This window comes from Entamoeba invadens (assembly GCF_000330505.1).
Source record: "Entamoeba invadens IP1 unplaced genomic scaffold scaff_1105074726645, whole genome shotgun sequence".
Lineage (NCBI taxonomy): Eukaryota > Evosea > Mastigamoebida > Endamoebidae > Entamoeba > Entamoeba invadens.
The window spans coordinates 4016-24330 of NW_004440140.1; the positions used below are offsets into that span (position 1 = coordinate 4016).

At 26.7% G+C, this 20315-nt stretch overlaps 4 protein-coding genes across 4 annotated transcripts; 1 reads left to right on the top strand and 3 right to left on the bottom strand.

Moving 5' to 3' along the window:
* On the bottom strand, window positions 1–488 carry EIN_214360 (hypothetical protein; the record flags this gene model as incomplete). Its single annotated transcript, XM_004254381.1, has 2 exons — window positions 1–123; window positions 277–488. Coding segments are annotated over 2 exons (335 nt in total), but the record flags the coding sequence as incomplete, so codon positions are not given.
* Window positions 489–1305: 817 nt separating this feature from the next.
* EIN_214370 (glutamine/asparagine-rich protein pqn-25, putative) lies at window positions 1306–3161 on the bottom strand (the record flags this gene model as incomplete). The annotated part of the gene is made up of 2 exons (XM_004254382.1): window positions 1306–2753; window positions 2981–3161. The coding sequence occupies 2 exons, from the start codon at window positions 3159–3161 to the stop codon at window positions 1306–1308; spliced, it is 1629 nt and encodes a 542-aa protein (XP_004254430.1).
* A 10479-nt stretch (window positions 3162–13640) lies between these two features.
* Window positions 13641–14174, bottom strand: EIN_214380 (hypothetical protein; the record flags this gene model as incomplete). Its single annotated transcript, XM_004254383.1, has 1 exon — window positions 13641–14174. The coding sequence occupies one exon, from the start codon at window positions 14172–14174 to the stop codon at window positions 13641–13643; it is 534 nt and encodes a 177-aa protein (XP_004254431.1).
* Window positions 14175–17357: 3183 nt separating this feature from the next.
* On the top strand, window positions 17358–18668 carry EIN_214390 (hypothetical protein; the record flags this gene model as incomplete). The annotated part of the gene is made up of 3 exons (XM_004254384.1): window positions 17358–17441; window positions 17486–18170; window positions 18229–18668. 3 exons carry the CDS (start codon window positions 17358–17360, stop codon window positions 18666–18668), a joined length of 1209 nt encoding a protein of 402 aa, XP_004254432.1.
* Window positions 18669–20315: the final 1647 nt, after the last annotated feature.

Here is a 20315-nt window from a genome sequence, read left to right on the forward strand (position 1 = left end):
AGTGATGTCATGTTGGTCATCATCGTATTAACATTTCTTGCACTTTCAAAATCGGTCAGTTTTGCGTTGACTTTATCATTTGGATTGTTAGAAAACACAAGTAAATTGTTTAATTTAATATCTCTGTGTAAAATCCCATTTTCATGTAAATATGAAATACCATTTGCGCCATCCAACATCATTTTAACACGAAGTTTTATGTTAATTATCACTTGTTTTATGTTTCAATAGATCTTGTAAACTCCCAAATTGTGCAAATTCGGTGACTATGCACACTTTATTGGGTATAAAAACTGCTCCATAGAAATGGACAATATATTCATTCTAAATTTGTCTAACATCTCAACTTCCTTCTCAAACTCATTGTTTAATGTGTCTTCATTTCCACTAATTTTCATCTTTTTAATTGCAACGATATTGTCTCTGAAAGTTCCTTTAAACAACACCGAACAAGCCTTCACCAAGTTTAGTGTCTTCTTGTAACTCATCTGGATCAAGTCGAGTTGTCAATTTTGAAGTTGCTGCTATTTTAATTTCTTTTGAAACATCTTTTCTTTTTGTAAATGAATTTGAAACCAATATGATATTTTCATCAATTTTAGTTGTGCATTTTAATGTGAACATAATTTCAAATTCACACGCTTCACCACTTGGTAATACTATTATTTTTGGATTTGAGTCGAATTCATATTTCTCAATTGTTGCACTTTTTGTCGTGATTTAAATTTTCATGTTGTGCTTTGAAGTGTTGCCAACACACAGAAGTTCTCTTTGTTGTGAGTTGACATCAATTTCCTCGCCAAAAGAAACTTCCGTTTTGTTCACAACGACATCATCACCAACTGGTATAAAAGTAATGTTCGAGCGACTCATTTTGAAGAGTGTTGTTGTTTTCTCAATTTCTTTTTGTCGCATTTTGTTTTCAATAAACAACACAACACACGATATTAATGTTATTACAATTGTTAAGACAAAAAGTGCACAAAATGACTATAAAAAGAACCGACCAAACTACCTTCTTGTCACAAAGTGTGCCACTTTGTTAGGAAAGTGCCAGAATGTGCATTTGGAACATTTTGAGTTTAAAACTTGGAGACATTTTGATACAAATGAAATATCAATACAAAGTCCACTTTCATATAAAATCATGTTGTTAACACAAGATGTGCATTTCCCGTATGGTGTGCATATTGTGCAATTGTTGTTACACCTTTCACACTCGTTGTAATTGACTGTGTAATATCCACGCAAACATTTGTTACACCCATTTTGTGTGACTTCAACAACACACCCAATGATTCTGTTTTATGGCAAACAGTCACCGCTATTTGTTTTGTAATTCGTCAAATTGCATGCCAAACATTTATTTTTTGTGTTACACGTTGAGCAATTTAAAAGACATTTTAAGCAGTCCATACCAACTCTGTAATACTGGTCTTTGCATTGATAACACCCAGTTGTAATTGTTGATACATTGTCACATTTATTTAACAGTTCAGTGCTTGGTTGGCATTGATAAATATCACTTTGGTAAAATCCAGACTTACATGATAGACACTTTGTACCACTTTCATGGCAACTGGTGCAATTTTCAGAACACAAATAACAACGGGCATTTGACAGGTAATACCCAACTGCACACGAAATGCATGCATATTTATAATATGTTACACAAACGGTTGTTGAAGTATCGTTTGTAATATTTACACAAGTTCTGTTAATATTAAGAATGTATTTATTTTCACATTCAACACATTTATTGTTCACAATATACACGCATTTGTCTTTTTCTAAAATAAACATCCCATTCTGTTCAGTAAACGTTTCATTCTGACAAATAAAATATTCACACTTTTTCTCATAAGTAATTGTATAATTCACTTCACATGAAATTGTGTTGTGTTTATCGCAATTCAAGGAATTTTCAAATTTGGATAAACACGTGTTGCAAACACCATTGTCTATGTAAAACATATCATTGCAACCAATTATCAAAACTTTATTTGAAACCACATCTATCTTTTTAACACATAAAGTTTCATTGTTTAAAATAAAGTTATTGTTACAAATAAAACACAAATTATAACCACATAAAGTACAGTTTGATGCACAGCTCTCACATTTGTTATATGAATTACCCGCATGATATTTTATACAAACACTTCCATCACTGTATTGACATTTGGTATCAAACACACATTCATTATTATTTCTAATATATCCGTTCTGACATTTGTAACAATTTGTTATTGTGCCATATAAACACGTTTCAGAAGAAATACACTTGGAATTATCATTTAAAACATACCCACTTTTGCATAATACACACTTGTTGTTTTTGTTGTATGTCCCACAGTTTATAACAAGAGAAAAACACTCTCCATTGTCATTCAAAAAATCAGAGTGACAAACAACACCTGTTATTTTATTATTAGTCACTTTAACAAGAAAGCAATTGCTAATTACATTATTATCACTAACTTTTTCTAATAATATAAAAGTCTTATTATTTTCACTAAAATCAATTGAATAAATTCGACTTAAAGTCGTGTTTTTAGAAATTACAATGTTTGTATTTTCATACAAAACGAGTGATTTGATGTTTCCAATACAATCAATTTGCAATTTTGTGACGTTTTGGTATAAAGTGAAGTTGTAAATAGAATCACAATTACAAGTTATTGTATTCAATGAAGTTGAATACAAAAATGAAGCATCTACCATATCAAACTCCTCGATTACACTGGTTGTAACTATTCGAAAAGTAAATGAAATTACCAAGTCTTTATTATATGATAATAATACCAATTTTTTATTATCAAAAAGAGTAATTTTTTAACACTTTCAGAGAAATAAAGTGAAATGTTATTATCAACCAACAATTCAGTGTTACTTAGATTGTTATCGAACATATTAAACATTTTAATATCACTAATAAACTTGAGTTTGCAATTTACATTAATATCGTCATTACACAGACAATGTGGATAATCAAAAGCATTTTCCATATTTGTTGGTGAGTTTGGTGTGTACATTGGTTTCTTTAAAGTACAAACAACGTCTTTGTCAAGTGGAGTACCTTGTGGGCAAAATCGTATTAATTTTTTATTAGAAATCAAGTACCCTTTCCCATTTGTAAAATTATAGAAATATTCAAACATGTCTGAAATGATGTGATCGAAATTGGCAACAGTCCCTAAATTATATGCACTATTCAACGAAATTGTATCAAAACATTTGGTGTTTCCTGTTTACAGATGGGGTTTTTTTGCCGCGGTCATTTTTGATGCCAAAACAACAGTTAACAACAAAACTATAAAATATTAAAATGTATAGTATACAAATAAATGGTTTATTAATATAATATTTATACCATATAAAATAAAACTATTAATTATAATTGATAATATTATAAAAAATAAGTAATTGTTGTGAAATTAAATGTAACAATTTAATAATAATTTAATTTATTAAAATAAAATTTGTCATTAACCATACTTCCTCTTAACACAGTTACGTGAAATCAACCATAACAAAGCTACTGTGTGATTAGTTGTTAAAATTAATATATTGTTGCTTTTCATCACTTTCAAACACCAGATAGTGGTTTAATATAATAAATTAATAAAGTAAAATGGCATAGAATGGACTATAACAAAACGTTGAATCACGATACTTAATGTTGTTGATAAAATTGGGTTGTTTTATAAACGTGCAATACTTTGATTAAACAGAAAGGTTATTATTTGTTGGAAAACAAGTGGAACTACTCTGTTTATCATTGATGCATTAACAGAGTGTTTGAAACAAAACAATTTCAAATATCTTCATTCTATTGTTTAGTCTTTTTGTTTGTTTTATCAAAGCTATTATTGAATCATATATTTATTATATTTATTATATTTATTAGTAATAATTTAACTCGCCAACAACCCAATACTGCTCTTTTTAACAGTTTTTTAAAAATTTGTCCCAAAACTGTTTAAATAATTTTGATATATTATTAGGTGATTTTCCTGAAAAAATAGATAAAAACAAATAATATAAAATAATCATAATGGAATTATTTTTATTTTTTATACCAAAAAATCGTTTTGTGCATTTATTTTTTTATATAAAAATTTGAAAGCAAAACATAACAAAAATTACAACCAAAATAATATAGAGTTGGTGGAAAAAGTCTGTTTTAGCAAAGTATAGTAAAATATAATTTTTATTGTTACAAGTAAAAAATTATTTTATATTATTTTTAAAACATTAATTAAAACAAAAAATAATTAAAAATACTTGTAAAACCAAACAATGGTTGATTTTTAAATATTTATGTTAATAAAATAAATGTTTCGGATACGTAATATAGTTGTGTTGTTGTGGTTGTATTAACCCATAAACAGTCAATTGCGACCACTTGATGTTTGTTTTTAAAATTAAAATGATGATTAAGTAAGTATAAAAGAAAGCAAATATGAAAGTTATCAAATTAATCATTTGATTTATTATTTAATAAGTACAACACAATTCAACAATAAAAAAACTTAAATGTAGCATTTTGAAACAATTTATTTATTACAACAAATTTGGATTTTTAAATATATTAAAGAAACCCACAAAACGCAGCAAACGTTTAAAAATTGTCACACATACAATTCACCCATAAATTGAATCATTATCTATGTGAAAGTGTCAATGTGTAAAATCTACTGAGATTGATTATGCTAATAACTTATAGTTTTTAAATATTCAATTTCTGTATTTAATTTCAAAAAGGTGTTTCATTATCTAAATTGAATTTGTGTCCTGCTCGAAAGTTATATAAATTTTAAAAATATAAAAATACAAACAATGACTAATAAAAATGGTTATTTATTTTAAAATATAGTTAATCTTATCGAGATAGACTATTATATACCAACTCTGAGAAAATTATTCATAAAATCTAAAGACAATGATAAAAGAACACATAACTAACGTGAAAATTGATGTTTTTGTTTGACAAAACAAATAAATTATAATAATCGTAATAAGAAAAAAAACACGATTAATTATTTTCACTAAATGACGCATTGATAATAGCGATAATTATTAACATTGAGTAACATGCTTTTGTGTTATAGTGAAAATGATGAGTCGAAACAGTTGTAAATAATATAACAATAAAACAAATCTATTATGCATCGCTTTTGCAGACAGTGATGTTTCTTCAATTGATTATCAAGCAACCCAAATATAAAGAATAATAATAATTTTAAAATTTTAATTGACAATAAAAGATAAATACTCATAATGTAAAAAACAACAAAAATTAAAAATATACACCAAATAAATCATCAAAAAAGCATTGATAAACAAAGAAGTTTGATTTTTTGTTGTTTGAAAAATTATAAACATAGTTATGGTTTACCTTATTCATTTTAAACACTCTTTTCAATAGATTATTAAAATAAGTAACTGTATACATCTACTTGTCAAAAGTCATTAACAAACAATTGGTTAAACAGTCCACATATTTGACAAAAAGTCAGACAACAATATAAAAAATATGTGGATTATATGTAATTGAAAGAATTTGTTATAAAAACAATAATATATTTGACACTAAAAACTGTTTTTAATGATTGCTTGTTATATTTTAATTTCTTTTGATAAAAACTCTTTAAAAGATTAGTCACAGTATGGTAAATACCAAAAGATGATATATTCTAAACAGAAAAAAAACAGTAAAAAATCTTGCTACATCGTACTGTCTGAAAAAAATACACAGTTAATAAAATGGGCTTTTTGAAAAATTTTTATTTTTTATAAAGACTATTATGTACAAAAATTTTATATGTTAACATTAATTATCATTGATGTGTTCATTTATTATTTGCAATTTGTATTTCATTTCAACTCAAAACCAATAGTTTTTTGTTTAGTGTATAAAAACATATTTATTTGTTTTGGAATAAATGTTATTACATTTTACCAGTATTCTTATTTTGCCATTATTTACGTTTTTGTCATGAAATTTTATATTTTTTTTCATTTTTTTCACATTTTATTTGTTTTTTAGTTCAAAAATTGAACTCGTTATTCCATTTTCATTTTACTATAATTGAACTACACTGTATAATATAATTTTTTTCAAAAAAACAAAAACACTGCTCTTTTTAACAGTATTGGTTTGTTGGGGATTAGGTATGTCGGCGAGTTAATTGAAAAGTGTCAATCAGTATGTTTGTTGATGTGTTTTAATATAGATCACAATTAAATTATTTAAAATTAACAATTATGATATTAATTATTGATTTTATTTATAAAATGTTAAAGAATATTATATAAAAGTATAATAAAAACAAGTCAGTGGAAAAAAATCTGGCTTGTTTTAAATTATAATAAAATATAATATTTATTGTTATATGTTATAAACTATTGAAAATATTTCAAAAATAAAATGAAAAAACAAAAATAATTATAAAACTGTTGTTCGAAATTATTACAATACACCTCGATAAAATTGATATTTTGAATATGAAAACGGAGTTTCGTAATGACAGAAAAGTCCTTGAAATGGCTTGCAAAAACGGAGCTCCGAGACGGTGAATTCTTCGCAACGACGTACAGCTGGTAAGATGTGACATATGTGGGGTTTGTTGAACCGCATAGTGGTTATTTAAGGACGAAACAACAAACAACGAATTAGAAAATTGGAGATTTCTTGTTGTGTCGAGATTGGAAGAATATTATTAAGCCAGACTATTCGATTTGGGAGGAAAGCATGGACTTTTTTAAGTATCCCACTGCAGTACTATGGATTCACACAAATTCAAGGCCACCACAGATTGTTGGCGACTGCTATGGTTGAGAAGTATTATAAAAATACTAAAAGAGCCAAATTACTGAGAAAGAGACACGAGACCTATCAATTTCATTTGAGAGATTGTTCTGGAATGAAGAGAAAAGGTACTTCGTTTAAGCCATTTGACAGGACAACAAAAAGTGATCGTTGATACATAGACTGCGACTGTGATGTTCAGTGACATTGTAACTGATCAAATAAAGATAAAAACACTTTGATAACATCAGAAAGTTCAACACCAAACTTGAACACGGACTTGCAAGATATCCACAAGACTCATACTTCTATTCATCGGAGTGGAATATTGGAAGAAAAGAAGTCGGTGAAGCAAGTTTTATATGGGAGAAGCTGTAGACTGAATCACCAACACCCGATTATGCCGTCAATGCCTGATGAATACAAACACTCAGGTGTATGTTATGACAACGCTTCAGAATCAACAACTCTTCCACTCTTTGATTATAAAAAGCTGTAATTTGGTAGTTTCGTAATTATTGTTATACTATAACATAATACGTGTGTTGATATAAAATAACATAATATTAGTATTAGTACAGTATATTAAATTATATAAAATGGAATAAATTGACTGATACTCAATGATGATCATTGGAAAATACTTTGCAAGTGTCAAAGATTTCAAAGTTGTTATGATGGTCAGTTGAAAATTCAATTTATTGGGTGAAATGTACCTATTTAATCCACTTTTGTACATTTAACACCACTCGAGGAAAAAAATTGTTCCCAAACATCGAGACTTACCATCTTTATTCAAAGAGTGATTTTGACAATAACTTTCCAAAAAGGTCATTTTTGATTTAATGACTTACGAAGACACATTGGTCTTTCACAGAACATCGAGTGCACAAATGTTGTGTTTAGTCGAGAAGATGTCAAACTTTTCAATGGTGAAATACCAACAAAAGAGGTGCAGTCGTTGTCATCTTCATGTTTCAAATCATCAACTGAACAACTTCAGTCTGGAACCTTTTGGAACATAAAAATTGGAATATTTTGGGAAGCAGTCCCAAAAGTCTATCTTAATTGTTTTAGGTTCTTTGTTGTTGTACCTAATTCCAATTGTTTAGACAAAATTAAAGCTATTTTTGTCCATAATGTTCGAGACTATATAACACCAAAAGACTGAGTCTATAAACAATATTATATTATATTATTAAGTTTTTAAAAATAAACATATTATTAATAGTATTTATATTATTATTTACCGTAAGTTGATATAATAAATTAAGATATTGTTGCTATAGTTTATTTTGTTATAACCTAACTGTTAAAACATTGAAACTTTTTAATTTAAAATTTTAATGATTATTCCCAAATGTTTGTTCTATTATCTATTATCGTAACATTTTGATGTATTTTATAATTCCGTTGCTATCATTGTTGTAATTATTATTGTTAATAGACCAATTGGTGGTTATCATTATATATTTATTTGATTATTTATCTTGATAAAAACACGATGTTATTTATTGTATCACATATTCATCAGATCAAATAAGTTATAATTAATAATTAGATCAATACTTGTCACTCTATTGATTCATGAACATCTTATACAATCCCTGAATCATTTGCTTTGTCTTTGACTATTGCATTGTCTATTTGATAATTTTTATTGTCTTTGAGTTGCTTGTCCTGTTTTGAGTATTATCTTATGTCTTTGATCGTTACATTTCTTCTTTGAGTGTGTTGTCATGTTTTTGAACATCGCCTTATGTCTATGAACATTACACTCTTTATGATATCGTTGTGAATTGATCGAGTCTGGTGTTATGGCTATTGTATTATGTTATAATTGAAATTGTGTTGTAATTAATTATGGTTATTGTTACTAGTATAGTTAATAATATATTTATAATAAAATAAGTTATTATATAAACTATAAGTTTATATTTAGTTTTTTTAAATATAAATCATGTACTAAACAATTTTAATATTAATTAATACATTATTTCATTTTGTATAGTTTAAAACAACAGTATTGATATTATTTGTTATATAGTAGAGTACCGTGAAAAATCACTGCGGCGTGAAATATTACTGCGAATTGTTATTAGGCAAAAAATAATGTTATTAGGGGTTTTAAAACATTTTGGTTTAATTTTTTTTTGTTATTCGAGACTGTTAAAATGAAAAACGACAATTTTGTTCTACAAAATCTTTTGAGGCTAAGTCAACAGATTGTGTTAAGAGGAAAAAATGGTGTTTTTATATAATATTTATGAGGGTTTTGTTTTTTCCTTTTCCAATTGAAAAACATAACTATTTTCAATTTTTTGTTATTACAAAAAGACAAATTCTAAATTATAGTTTCACATATCCAAAAATTATTATATCAAGTAAAAATTTGTTTTGATATTTTCAAAATGTGAAAGAATGTGTCAAAAATTGATATTGATTTACCCGTTACATCAATTTATGAAATATAATTTTATTGTACAGTTGATATCTCTGACAAAATATGTACACATTTTAACAATAAAGTTGTGCTTGATATCGTATTGTTGTTGGAGATTAAAAATTACCAATAAAAATTCGTTCTCATAATTTTAATAACCAAATAATCACTTAACAATATATTTTTACTCTGATGTATAAAATGAATTCTTTAGTTGCTTTCATATGATTCATTATTCGAAAAATCATTACTCAATGTCTTGTAGATGTTTTATAAAAGTCGTTGATTTTTTTAAGTAAAAAATTTAGAGAAAGAATCTAATACGTCACACCGTGACACAAAAATGGTTTAAAAACAAAACTAATAAACAATATAATTATCTATTTCATAACAACATCTGTAATATCGAAATCGTTTAGTAAATACTTGACATGTTGGTTGTATGATCACTGTCTATTTTTATTGTTGAATGATGTGGAAATACAAACACAATTCACATCAAATAAATCAAACAATAAACTGTTATTATAGTATAAATTTAATTAAAATATAATAAACAACAAACAAGTGAAATAGTTAATTAACGTGTATTTTTAATTAACATCAACATATCAATAGCAAAAATTTATAATAAAACAACAATAAATTATAATTTATTTTTTTAATGTAAAACTATTTTTAATAATTATTTTCATATAATTAAACTAGTTGATTAAATATGGATAATTTTATTACAAATTACTATTATTTTAAAAGGGTTAAAACACCAGAACCCCAAACAACTTAATTCTTTCATTTCGACAAATTATTTAAATTTTAAATTGGTGTGATTAAATAATCGACCATTTGAAAACCCCACACTCGTTAACCGTTTGTTATCGTCAAATTAATTTATATTTTATAAATTTATCAATATAATATGTTTATAACGTGTTTTTATATTTTGTTTATGTTTATTGTATTGCAATTTGTGTTGTTATAATAATTACGAAGTTGAAACGTTTATTCAATCTTTATAATTCGAGTTGATATTTCTGTGTGTTTTTGTATTATTATTATGTAAAAACATATTGATTATAATGGTAATTTAAGCTTATTCAATAGAGTTTATAATTTGAATATTCACAACAAAAATTAACCACTAGATGAGCAGAAATCAAATTTCATATTATGGTGTCCAAAAGGTGGACTATTTATTCAAATTTTCGATGTTTAAATTTATTCGTTTTTGTTATTATGTTTTGATGTATTGTTTTGTATTATAAGTTATAAATTGTTAAAAACTATAAAATAAAAACCAATATCTAGTTTGAGTTGTTTGGAATGTTCGTTTTTACGAATTTACCCTTGTTTTAATTGAAAGCCATATTATATAACATTTTTACAAAGTAAATTATTTTTTATGTTTTAGAAGCAACAATAACATTATTTTTTTGCCCAATAACAATTCGCAGTAATATTTCACGCCGCAGTGATTTTTCACGGTACTCTATATTTAATAATTAACAAACATTTTTGAGTTTGATTATTATTATTATTTAATATAGTTTTAAAATATAAATATTTGGTTAATAACGTTAAATATAAATATGATAATAAACCTTTATTTATTATTATTAAACTGTTTTTCAAAAGTCGGTACTGAGGTGTCCCGATTGTTTGCATTTATTTTGTTTATTATTTTTGGGAATCGTTTTTTGTAATAAATTCACTTATTTTTTCTAAGTAAGAAAGAGAAAAACGGTCTTCAAAAAATATTTTTTTACTTGAAGAATTTTTAAGCATTAAAAAATTCCATATAAAATTTAAAATAACAGGATTTTTGTTTTTGAAATACACGTGAATGTTCCCAAAAGTGCATTTTATTATAAAAAGCTGATAAATTTAATGCCAAAAATTTTCAAAGTCGAGTCTTCATTTATTAATAAATAATATTAATAACAAGCGCTAAAGTATGGCGTAATATCGATATACTGATAGTGTTGTCACAACAATGACTGAAATATCAAAACACAAAATTATTAATTGTTTGCTCTTATTTATTTTTTCTTTAAAACTCGTTATTTTATTTTCTTTTGTTTAAAGAACAAAACCACATGTTTGTTTTTAATAAAAATGAAAAACTAACGAAACTGATATTCAGTTACAAATTGACACAAACAACAACAACCCAATTTATTAACGTGTTTATCGTTGTATGATTTGACCAACAACGTTGAGTTTGTGTTATGAAGTATAGAGTTGAGGTCAAATCAAATAACGGGATCGGTTTTTTTTGGAAAAGGCTGGCTAATATTCCAATAAATTCCCGATATTGACTTGCTAAAGTTAAAACAAATATACATGCAAATTAATTGATTTTTTGTTGGTGTTTATTAATAAAAACAATATGTTCATACTATTAATAGAATAGTTCATTACAAACTTAATCAATAATATACTATTACTTTAAAATAGTTTTAATAATAAATGTAGACGTTGTTATTGTAAAAAATATAGAAACAGCCAATTTATTGTTTTCTGATTGGTCATATCCTAATTAATAGTGTTTAGTTCTTCTACGTTGTAATTTTAAATACAAATTTTATTGTGTTAGTTTATATACTATAATATATTGTAAAGTCGGTTTTAATAATAATAGCCTTGCTATAAAAAGTTGTTCATTTTGAAAAAATACACAATGGAACATTTCAAAATACATAACAGATATTATTCTGTACTAAAATGATTGAAAGATTAAAAGTAAAACATATAACCTTCAAACGTTATTGGCGATACACAACTGATTATGTTATTTACAATCATATTATAAACAATGTTTATATTAAATTTCAATTGTGGATAACATATTTGTTATTTATAAAAGTAATATTTGGATTTAAAACATAAAATTTTAAGCCAAAAGCTGTTTTTGCAATTTATCAGAGATAAAAAGTGTCAAAGTTAATAAATTTGAAGTTGTTTTCTGTTTTTTGTCGACTTCAATTTTATAGAAATACCTAATTGCAACATTCCCAAAAAGGATATACACAAAAGTGTTATTCATTTCAATTTGTGGTATTTTGGCTTTTTAATGTGAAACTGTCTTTTTGCAATCAGTTGAATTCCATATTTAAAATTATCAAAATTCCGTGATACCAATTTAAACATTAAAAAAGATGAAATTTCAGTGTCAGAAAGTTACTATCAAATTGGATGAAAACAATTGGTCAGAAGAAAAATCGTTTTATTTTACAGTTTTTTTTGCAAAATCATTTTTCTGTAAGAGCTTTACTCAATTTTTGCTTTTCATAAGATAAAATTCATAACCGTAGAAATCAATAACTAAAATGATGAACACTTCATGTGTTCATTTTCAAAAAATAATTTTTATTGTTAGATTCCAACAATGCATTAATCTCTGTTCATTTCTTTGTGTGTGTGGCATCATATGTAAAGCAATTCTGCTTTTTATATACTCTCTTGTTGATTTGGATAAAACTATATTACCAAGAGATACAATGAAACACTCAACTCAATCTACTTCTACTGTTGATCGACAGGTAAAGTCTTTTACATTTAAATTTCATTTTTGCATTGAATAAGTTTTGCATTGTCATTGTTTTTACTTCAACTCTGTTGTGACAGCCTTGATCAAAAGAATATTTGAAACGACCACAAGATGTAAAAAGAAGAAGAACAATGTGTCTTTACCTTGTTGGGACAATTGGTTTCAGCTTTCTAGTTTTCGAATGTTATAAATAAAAGTTTAAAAAATTTTAACAACACAAAGTGAAACAATCTTTGAATAGTAACAGTTAAATAACTCATTTTAGTATATTTTATTTGGAAAACTTTATTAAACTGTTTTATTTGTTTTAATGTTGTATTTTTTATATTCTCATCATTTTTTTGTGTTGTATTTTGATTGTTTTGAAATAAAAATATAAATTTAAATTCAATTATTAAAAAAATGAATTAATAACTGAGTTCGAAAACACGAACACTTTTTGGTATAAATGTTTGGCCATCAATGAGATCTCCACTTCGAGTTATGTAACTACTTGGAGTACATTTGCTTAAATTTAAACCACATTTTGCAACAGTAATGTCACTGTTATTATTAACATCATCATGTTTTCCAAATGTAAAGAGATAAGGATTGTCTTTAGTACAAGTTATAATAGAATTGTCAATTTGTCCTTCTTGTAACCCGAATTTTTGAGGGTTATATATCCCATTTCGCATTAGCGAGAAGATGAATGATTCTTCCATTATATAACCTATTTCACGATAAAATCCCCAACTGTAATACACTCCTCCAAACTTATTCTTTTGGTCATCTTCAATCAAAAAGAGATAATTGGAATTTCCTTTTATTTTGTCATCAAACACAGATGTGTCTTAAGACCAATCATCTTTAATTGAATTGAAAACGATATTGGAAATTGTCTTATTTGACAATTCCTCGAGTTTTTCACGTTCACCATTTTCAAGACCAAAATTAAAATTTTGTTCCATTTTTGCACGTTCGTTTTTGATTTTTTCTATTTTTGAAAGTTCAACTTGAAAATCGTCTTCAAGTTTTTTTCTTTTAATTCTAAAGTCTTCTGTGTAAAGTTTATTCAATGTGTCTATAGAATTGTCCAATTCTTTTTTGTTTGTTGGTATATCTTTAGTGTGTTGTTTTGTTATTGCTGTTAATAACAGAACATCTTGCAAAAGTGACTGCCACTCCGTTCTCAAATGCAACTTTTTCTGATAATCTTCATCGAGTATTTCAAATGCCTTTTCTGCTTCTTTAATTTGCTCTTGGAGGGGCATTTCGTTTTGTTTTTCACCCTTTATGACTAATTCAGTTGGTTTTTCTTTTGGGTCGTTAAAAAGTTTGGTGATCAGAGATGTTACGGTTTTAATTTGAGCTTTTACTTCTTCCATTTCTTTGTTTTATTAGTGTTTTTAGTTGAAATGAACAATATTTAATTTATAATTTATTTAAAAATAATAAATGTAAAAACTTAAAAATGAGATGGATTTATTAATTTATTTTAATTAATAATTAATAAATTGATTATAATAAAATATTATTATTATTCTAAAAATTATTATCAATAAATAATTTTTATTATCATTGATTAATAACAATTAACTGATTTCTTTCTAATTTAATAAATAATTAATATTGTGAACTATAATGTATAATAAAAATTATTTTTACTAAACATTATAGTTTATTATTAACAATATTAACAAAAATTATTTTATATTTACTACAAGGATTCACCCCACCACCAAGTGGCGGGGACCCCAAAACAGTAAAATAATAACATATTTATAATTAAAATTAGACAATCACCAATAAAAGTGACCCAAACAAAGAAAAATTAAGCTAAAGCTATATAAATATTACTTATAATATATATTTGAGTAATTATTTTAAATTACTCATATATATGTGAATGTTATAATAATTTCGTTTTAATAACCTTAGAACGTTGATTAAAAGTCACTTATTTTCTATCCCCTCCTGTTGTGACCAAATATAATATACTATTAATTATTTTTTTTAAACAAAAAAATAATCAAAACCATACTTACTTTTTCTTTACATTTGGTACATATTGTGTGGAAGTGTTCATAACAGCACCAAACATCAAATCCTTTATGAGAGCAAGAATGCATTTGAATTCAGTTCTTTTTACATGAACAAACAATCATCTTCATTTTTGGACACATATTATTTTGTATTTTCTTTCTGAGTGTTCAAAGGCGTGTTCTTTATTGAAGTTAAAATCCTTGATTAAACTAATCAATTTGGTTAAGTTAGTTAAGTTGATTTAATTAAATTTTTGTTAATAATTAATTATATTATATTATTTATAAAATATATTTAATTTAATTAATAAAAAGGACAGACATGAAAACGAAGGATAGGTAAAATGGGTTAAAAGATGTACCTTGTGGTTTAAAGACGTCATCCCGCTATTAAGGGCATCCTTTCTTTTATTTTCGTGTCCGCCGCGTTTTCAAAACTATGAATAGAGTTATAATATTACTATGTATTTACTATTAAAAAGTATAATTATTTCCAAAAATACATTTTATCACAAACAAACACAAAATTATAAATAAATTTATTATAAATTAATGGTTTTAAAAATAATTATTTTTTTTCGTTTGATATTCGAGGCACTTCGTAAATTATTTTATATTTGGATTATTTTTTTAAAACCATTTATTTATTACAAAATTACTTGTAGTATAGCGTTTGTTTACTCTTTATTTATTTTTGGAAATTATTATTATTTATAATAGTAAATTCATTGTAAAAATATGATTCCTTATATAGTTTTGAAAATGCGCCCTTTATCGTCGGAGGACATTCCTAAACCACAAAAGAAGTAATTTGGCCCATTTCCCCGTCCTTCGTCCTGTCTCTCTAGTTAATTATATTTAATCAAAACTCTTTTTTTCATAATTAAAAAAAAGTGGATGTAAAAAAAACTATAATTTTTATTATTTTTATTAGTTACTCTTTCCTACGATTAATATGGGTGCAAAGAGGCTTATCTAAAAATACAAATTAGATTTTCATTTTAATCATTTGTAAACTATAAAATATTTTTTTTGTTAATTTTACAAAAATTTATACAAACATCATATTTATGATGTTTGTATTTCCTTTTGATAACAAAAGACGTTAATATGATGTTCAGATTACTTTTTAATACACAAACATCAAATTAATGATGTTTGCGTCCCTTTATGTAATAATTTAATCCATTACTTATGATTTTTAACTAAAATTCAAAAACGATCATCTGCCATATTTTTTTGTTCCATAAATTTTGCGTCTATTTTTATATTTTTATTATTTACTATAAATTATAATAAATTATATGTTTAATATATAGTTGTTTTATCATTTTTTGTATTTTTCCACATATTTTTCAACCCTGACAATTGAAAACGGTTACAAATTAACTATAAAATAGTTGTTTTTATTTCTATTTAACTATATTGAAAACCAAAAATAGATGTTACGGTTAGGGCAGGTAGCCCGGCCGAAATCTATTTTATATTTACTATATTTTTAATTGATATTATTATTCTGAATGTAAAAAAGTTTATTCCAAAACCTACAAATAATAAATCTGTATTTAAACTATTTTATATAATTAAATTTATTATTTCTTAATAATATTAGTAACACTCAAACAAACCAAAAATTTGATTTATTTTCATTAAAAAAATTGATTAGCTTTTTTTTTCAAATTTCAATTCCAAAAATACCATACGTATAATTATAGAATAATTAGTAATTGTATTAAATTTAAGTTCCATATTAAAAATTGATTAAATCATTTGATGAAGTTGTGTTGTGTCATCACATGTAAAGTAATTGTGCTTACCATATTCTCTCTTCACTTTGCTACTCCTTGTTTTTCTTTCTTTCAATATAACAAAGATATATATACTCACAATAAAGGCAAGCTTTTTTGCAGGAGCCGTTGTTGATATTTTAACATTAAAATTGTTTGACAAATTTATAGAAAGAAGTCGAAACTACTATATAAATGAATTTTATATATCACTGACCATCTCATTTATAAATTTGATCTTGGCAATTGTATTTATAACTATGGCAGTGTTATAGTTAAAGATATCTTGACTTCTTTTGGTGTATCAAAAGAAGTCAAGAAATCATATATATTTACTTCGAATGGCGTTGTGATCTGTATGTTCATTATATTCGTCATCTTTTTAGTCGTGACTTTCACTCTGAAGTGTAAAGACTTTACACTCCAAGACGATGAAATAGCCAAATTTGAAAAAACTTTGTAATATGTAATAATAAAAGGTATATTTACTCACAATCCATATTATTTTATTGTTTTTAATTTGAAAAATGCAGGAAAAACAATAAAAATTTGTTTTTTAAATTTTAATTAAATGATAACAATTGAAATGTAATAATTGTCAGAAGATTTCATAAAATTAAGTATCTTCATCATAATATTCAACAATAAACATATTACATATTTGATATTGACTTATAAATTACTAAAACAGTGATTCTAGCTTGTTAGTGCGAGCTACAAATTTAACGACAAATTCAAGATGAATGCCAACGCACAGAAGTCGAAAGTCAATGGAAATCGTCTCAAGTTGGACTTGGCGCAGATTACACATCCGACAAATTTAGTGGTTCTGCCAAATACACCAAATCCAAAATTGGCAGCACAAAGACGACAAGTGGGTCGATTAATGGAAAATACAAATTCAATGACAAATTCTCAGTGAATGGCAATGCACAAAAAACAAATACCAATGGACAGAAGTCTACGAGTTTTGGAGTCGGAGCAGATAACACTTCCAAGAAACTGACTGCCTCCACATCCTACACACAAAACAAGAGTCCAAATTCAAAGACTAAGAACTTGAAATACTCCGCAACATACAAACCCACAGACAATCTCAAACTGTCGACGGACGGATCCTTCACAAAGCAAAATGGTCAAAAGAGCCGCGACCTCTCTGCCTCCGCTGATTACACCTCCAAAAAGCTCGACGCCAATTTGAAAGTTTCAAGCAGCAAAAGTGTCCAAACGAAGTCGAAGAGTATCGCCGGTGGAGTGACATACAGACCGACGGACAAAGTCACAATAGGTGCCAACGGCAAATATTCCAAAACAAACGGCGTCGCCTTTAAAGAAGTGAACGTCAAAGGAAGTTATACCGGAGACAAATTGAGTGTGAACGGAGGTTTGAGTTCCGGTAAAAATGGGAATGACAAAACAAAGAGTTTGAGTGTTGATGGGAAGTACAAAGTGAACGACAAATTGACCGTCTCGGGCGGAGCGAAGAGAAAGAACACAAACGGGAATAAAAGTAGTGAAGGGAACTTGAAGGCGGAATATACCGGCAAAAAAAGTGCAGGCGACACTGGATTTGCAACAATCTCAAACCGGTAAAAGTAAGAGTGGGTCAGTTGATTTTCAAGGGAAATATCAGCCGAACGAGAAGAGCGAAATTCATACAAATTTTAAGACGTCGAAAAGAGACGGGAAACGACAGAACGAGTTTGGGATAGGTGGAAGTTATAAGGCAAATGAGAACACAAACTTCAATGTCGACTTCAATCGAAAAGATAAGAAAAACACTGTGAGTGTTGGAGGGGAATATAAGAACGACAAGTTCAACGTGAAAGGAAACGCGAAGGTTGAGGGAGGAGATAGAAGTGTTGAAATTGCCGCTGGGTATAATCCTAATGACAAATTTGGGATTGAAGGTAACGCAAAGTTTGGGAAGGAAAACAGAAAGAAGATCAATTCATATGGAGTGAAGGCATATTATAAGCCGAATGATAAATGGGACTTGAATGCCGAAATTAATAAGGCAAATGGAGGAAAAGTGAGGTATACTGTTTGAGCGGATTATAAGATTAATGATCGGGCGAAAGTGGGAATGAGAGTCGGAAGAGATGAGAGTAGAGGCAATTTTGTTGGAATTGGAGGATCAATTTCGTTCTAATTGATAGTTTAAAATTTAAGTTGATAGGATTGGTTTTATTTTGTGATAGAACGTTTTATTATTAATTGTGTGAAATTGTGATAATGTTTGAGTTGATATATCTAATTAAAGTGAGGAGAAAAACACACATTCATTTTCTTTTATGTTCTTTGATATTATAATCTAGTCTCTTTATTAAGTACACAGATACTTATTGATATTAAAAACACTCCATAATATTCATTCGCTGTTGAGTGACGCAATACATAATTATTGATGTTGAAGCAGCCGAAGCGACTTCTTTGTCATATAACCAGTTAAGTGTAATTGTTTATCATTTGTTATAAAATAAACAGATTGTGGTATTTTTCTGAACAAATATATTATTCAAAGTAATGTTTGAATACAAACACATATGTGGTAAAGGGGTGGAAAAAAACCGCTTTAGGAAAAAAACCGCTTTTGATAAATTTTGGTGAATAATGGTAAAATGTTTTCTAAATGTTATTTTATTTTATTTTTTTATTTAAACAAAAAGAAAAAAAAACATCATTTTCATTTTGCCCGAGCATTTATTCGAAGTGTTTAGAAGAAGGCTGTTAAAGTCTATTTATATTACGGTTAATAGTTGAGTTATTACAGAAATTATTTGTAAGTAAACGGGATATTACCAACATAATAAAGACATTTAACCAAAAATACGTTCGTTTTAAAATAAAAAAAATAAACATTAAGTATAATAATTTTAATAAATAAATAAAACAAGAATGAATATCGGCTTCATCTTTATCGGCTTCATCTTTATCGGCTTCATCTTTATCGGCTTCATCGTTATCGGCTTCTTCCTTGACGTCACTTTAATACCATTTTCTTCATTGTGTTGCTGTCTAATAAACAAACAAATATTGTTTAACTTTGCATTAAACGTTATAATTTGTAATTTACACTTTACAAGTTCTTTTTTATACCCTTCTCCATTTTTTGATTATTAGAACTTTAAAAATTTATATTTTACAGATTTTTATTGCGATAAAACGAGTTAATATTAAATAGAAAATTTAATCAAAATAAATAAAAAAAATAAAACCAAGTTATTATTTTTCTTTTCGAGGTTTCTTTTCATTTGAAATTTTGTTCTTTTCATCCTTTTTGATTTTCATAAGTTTTTCAACATCGAGCCTGTGCTCTCTATCAAAAAAATTCTCAATGGAGACTCTAACAGTTTGGGTTTCTTTTCTTTTTGGATCCTTACCAAGAAAAGAGCAAACCTCTTTGGCATAAGACATGTCAACTTTTGCAACACCTTTAAGAAGGTCTACAGTGTTGAAGTTGGGGTTGACACGTCTCGTGTTTTCCAACTCTTCTTTTGATGGGTGTTGAACCACGTATATTATACCAGCCTGTTTGAAGGCGCTGGTCATCGTGTCGCCATCAGACACTACTTCCCATGAGTAAACAAGCTGCCTAATTTTGTCTTCCTCCGAGAGCTTTGCAAATTTTTTCAATGCATTTTTGAACTCGGGTGAGTTTATTTTGAAAATTTTCCCGTTTCTTTGGACCTTTTCG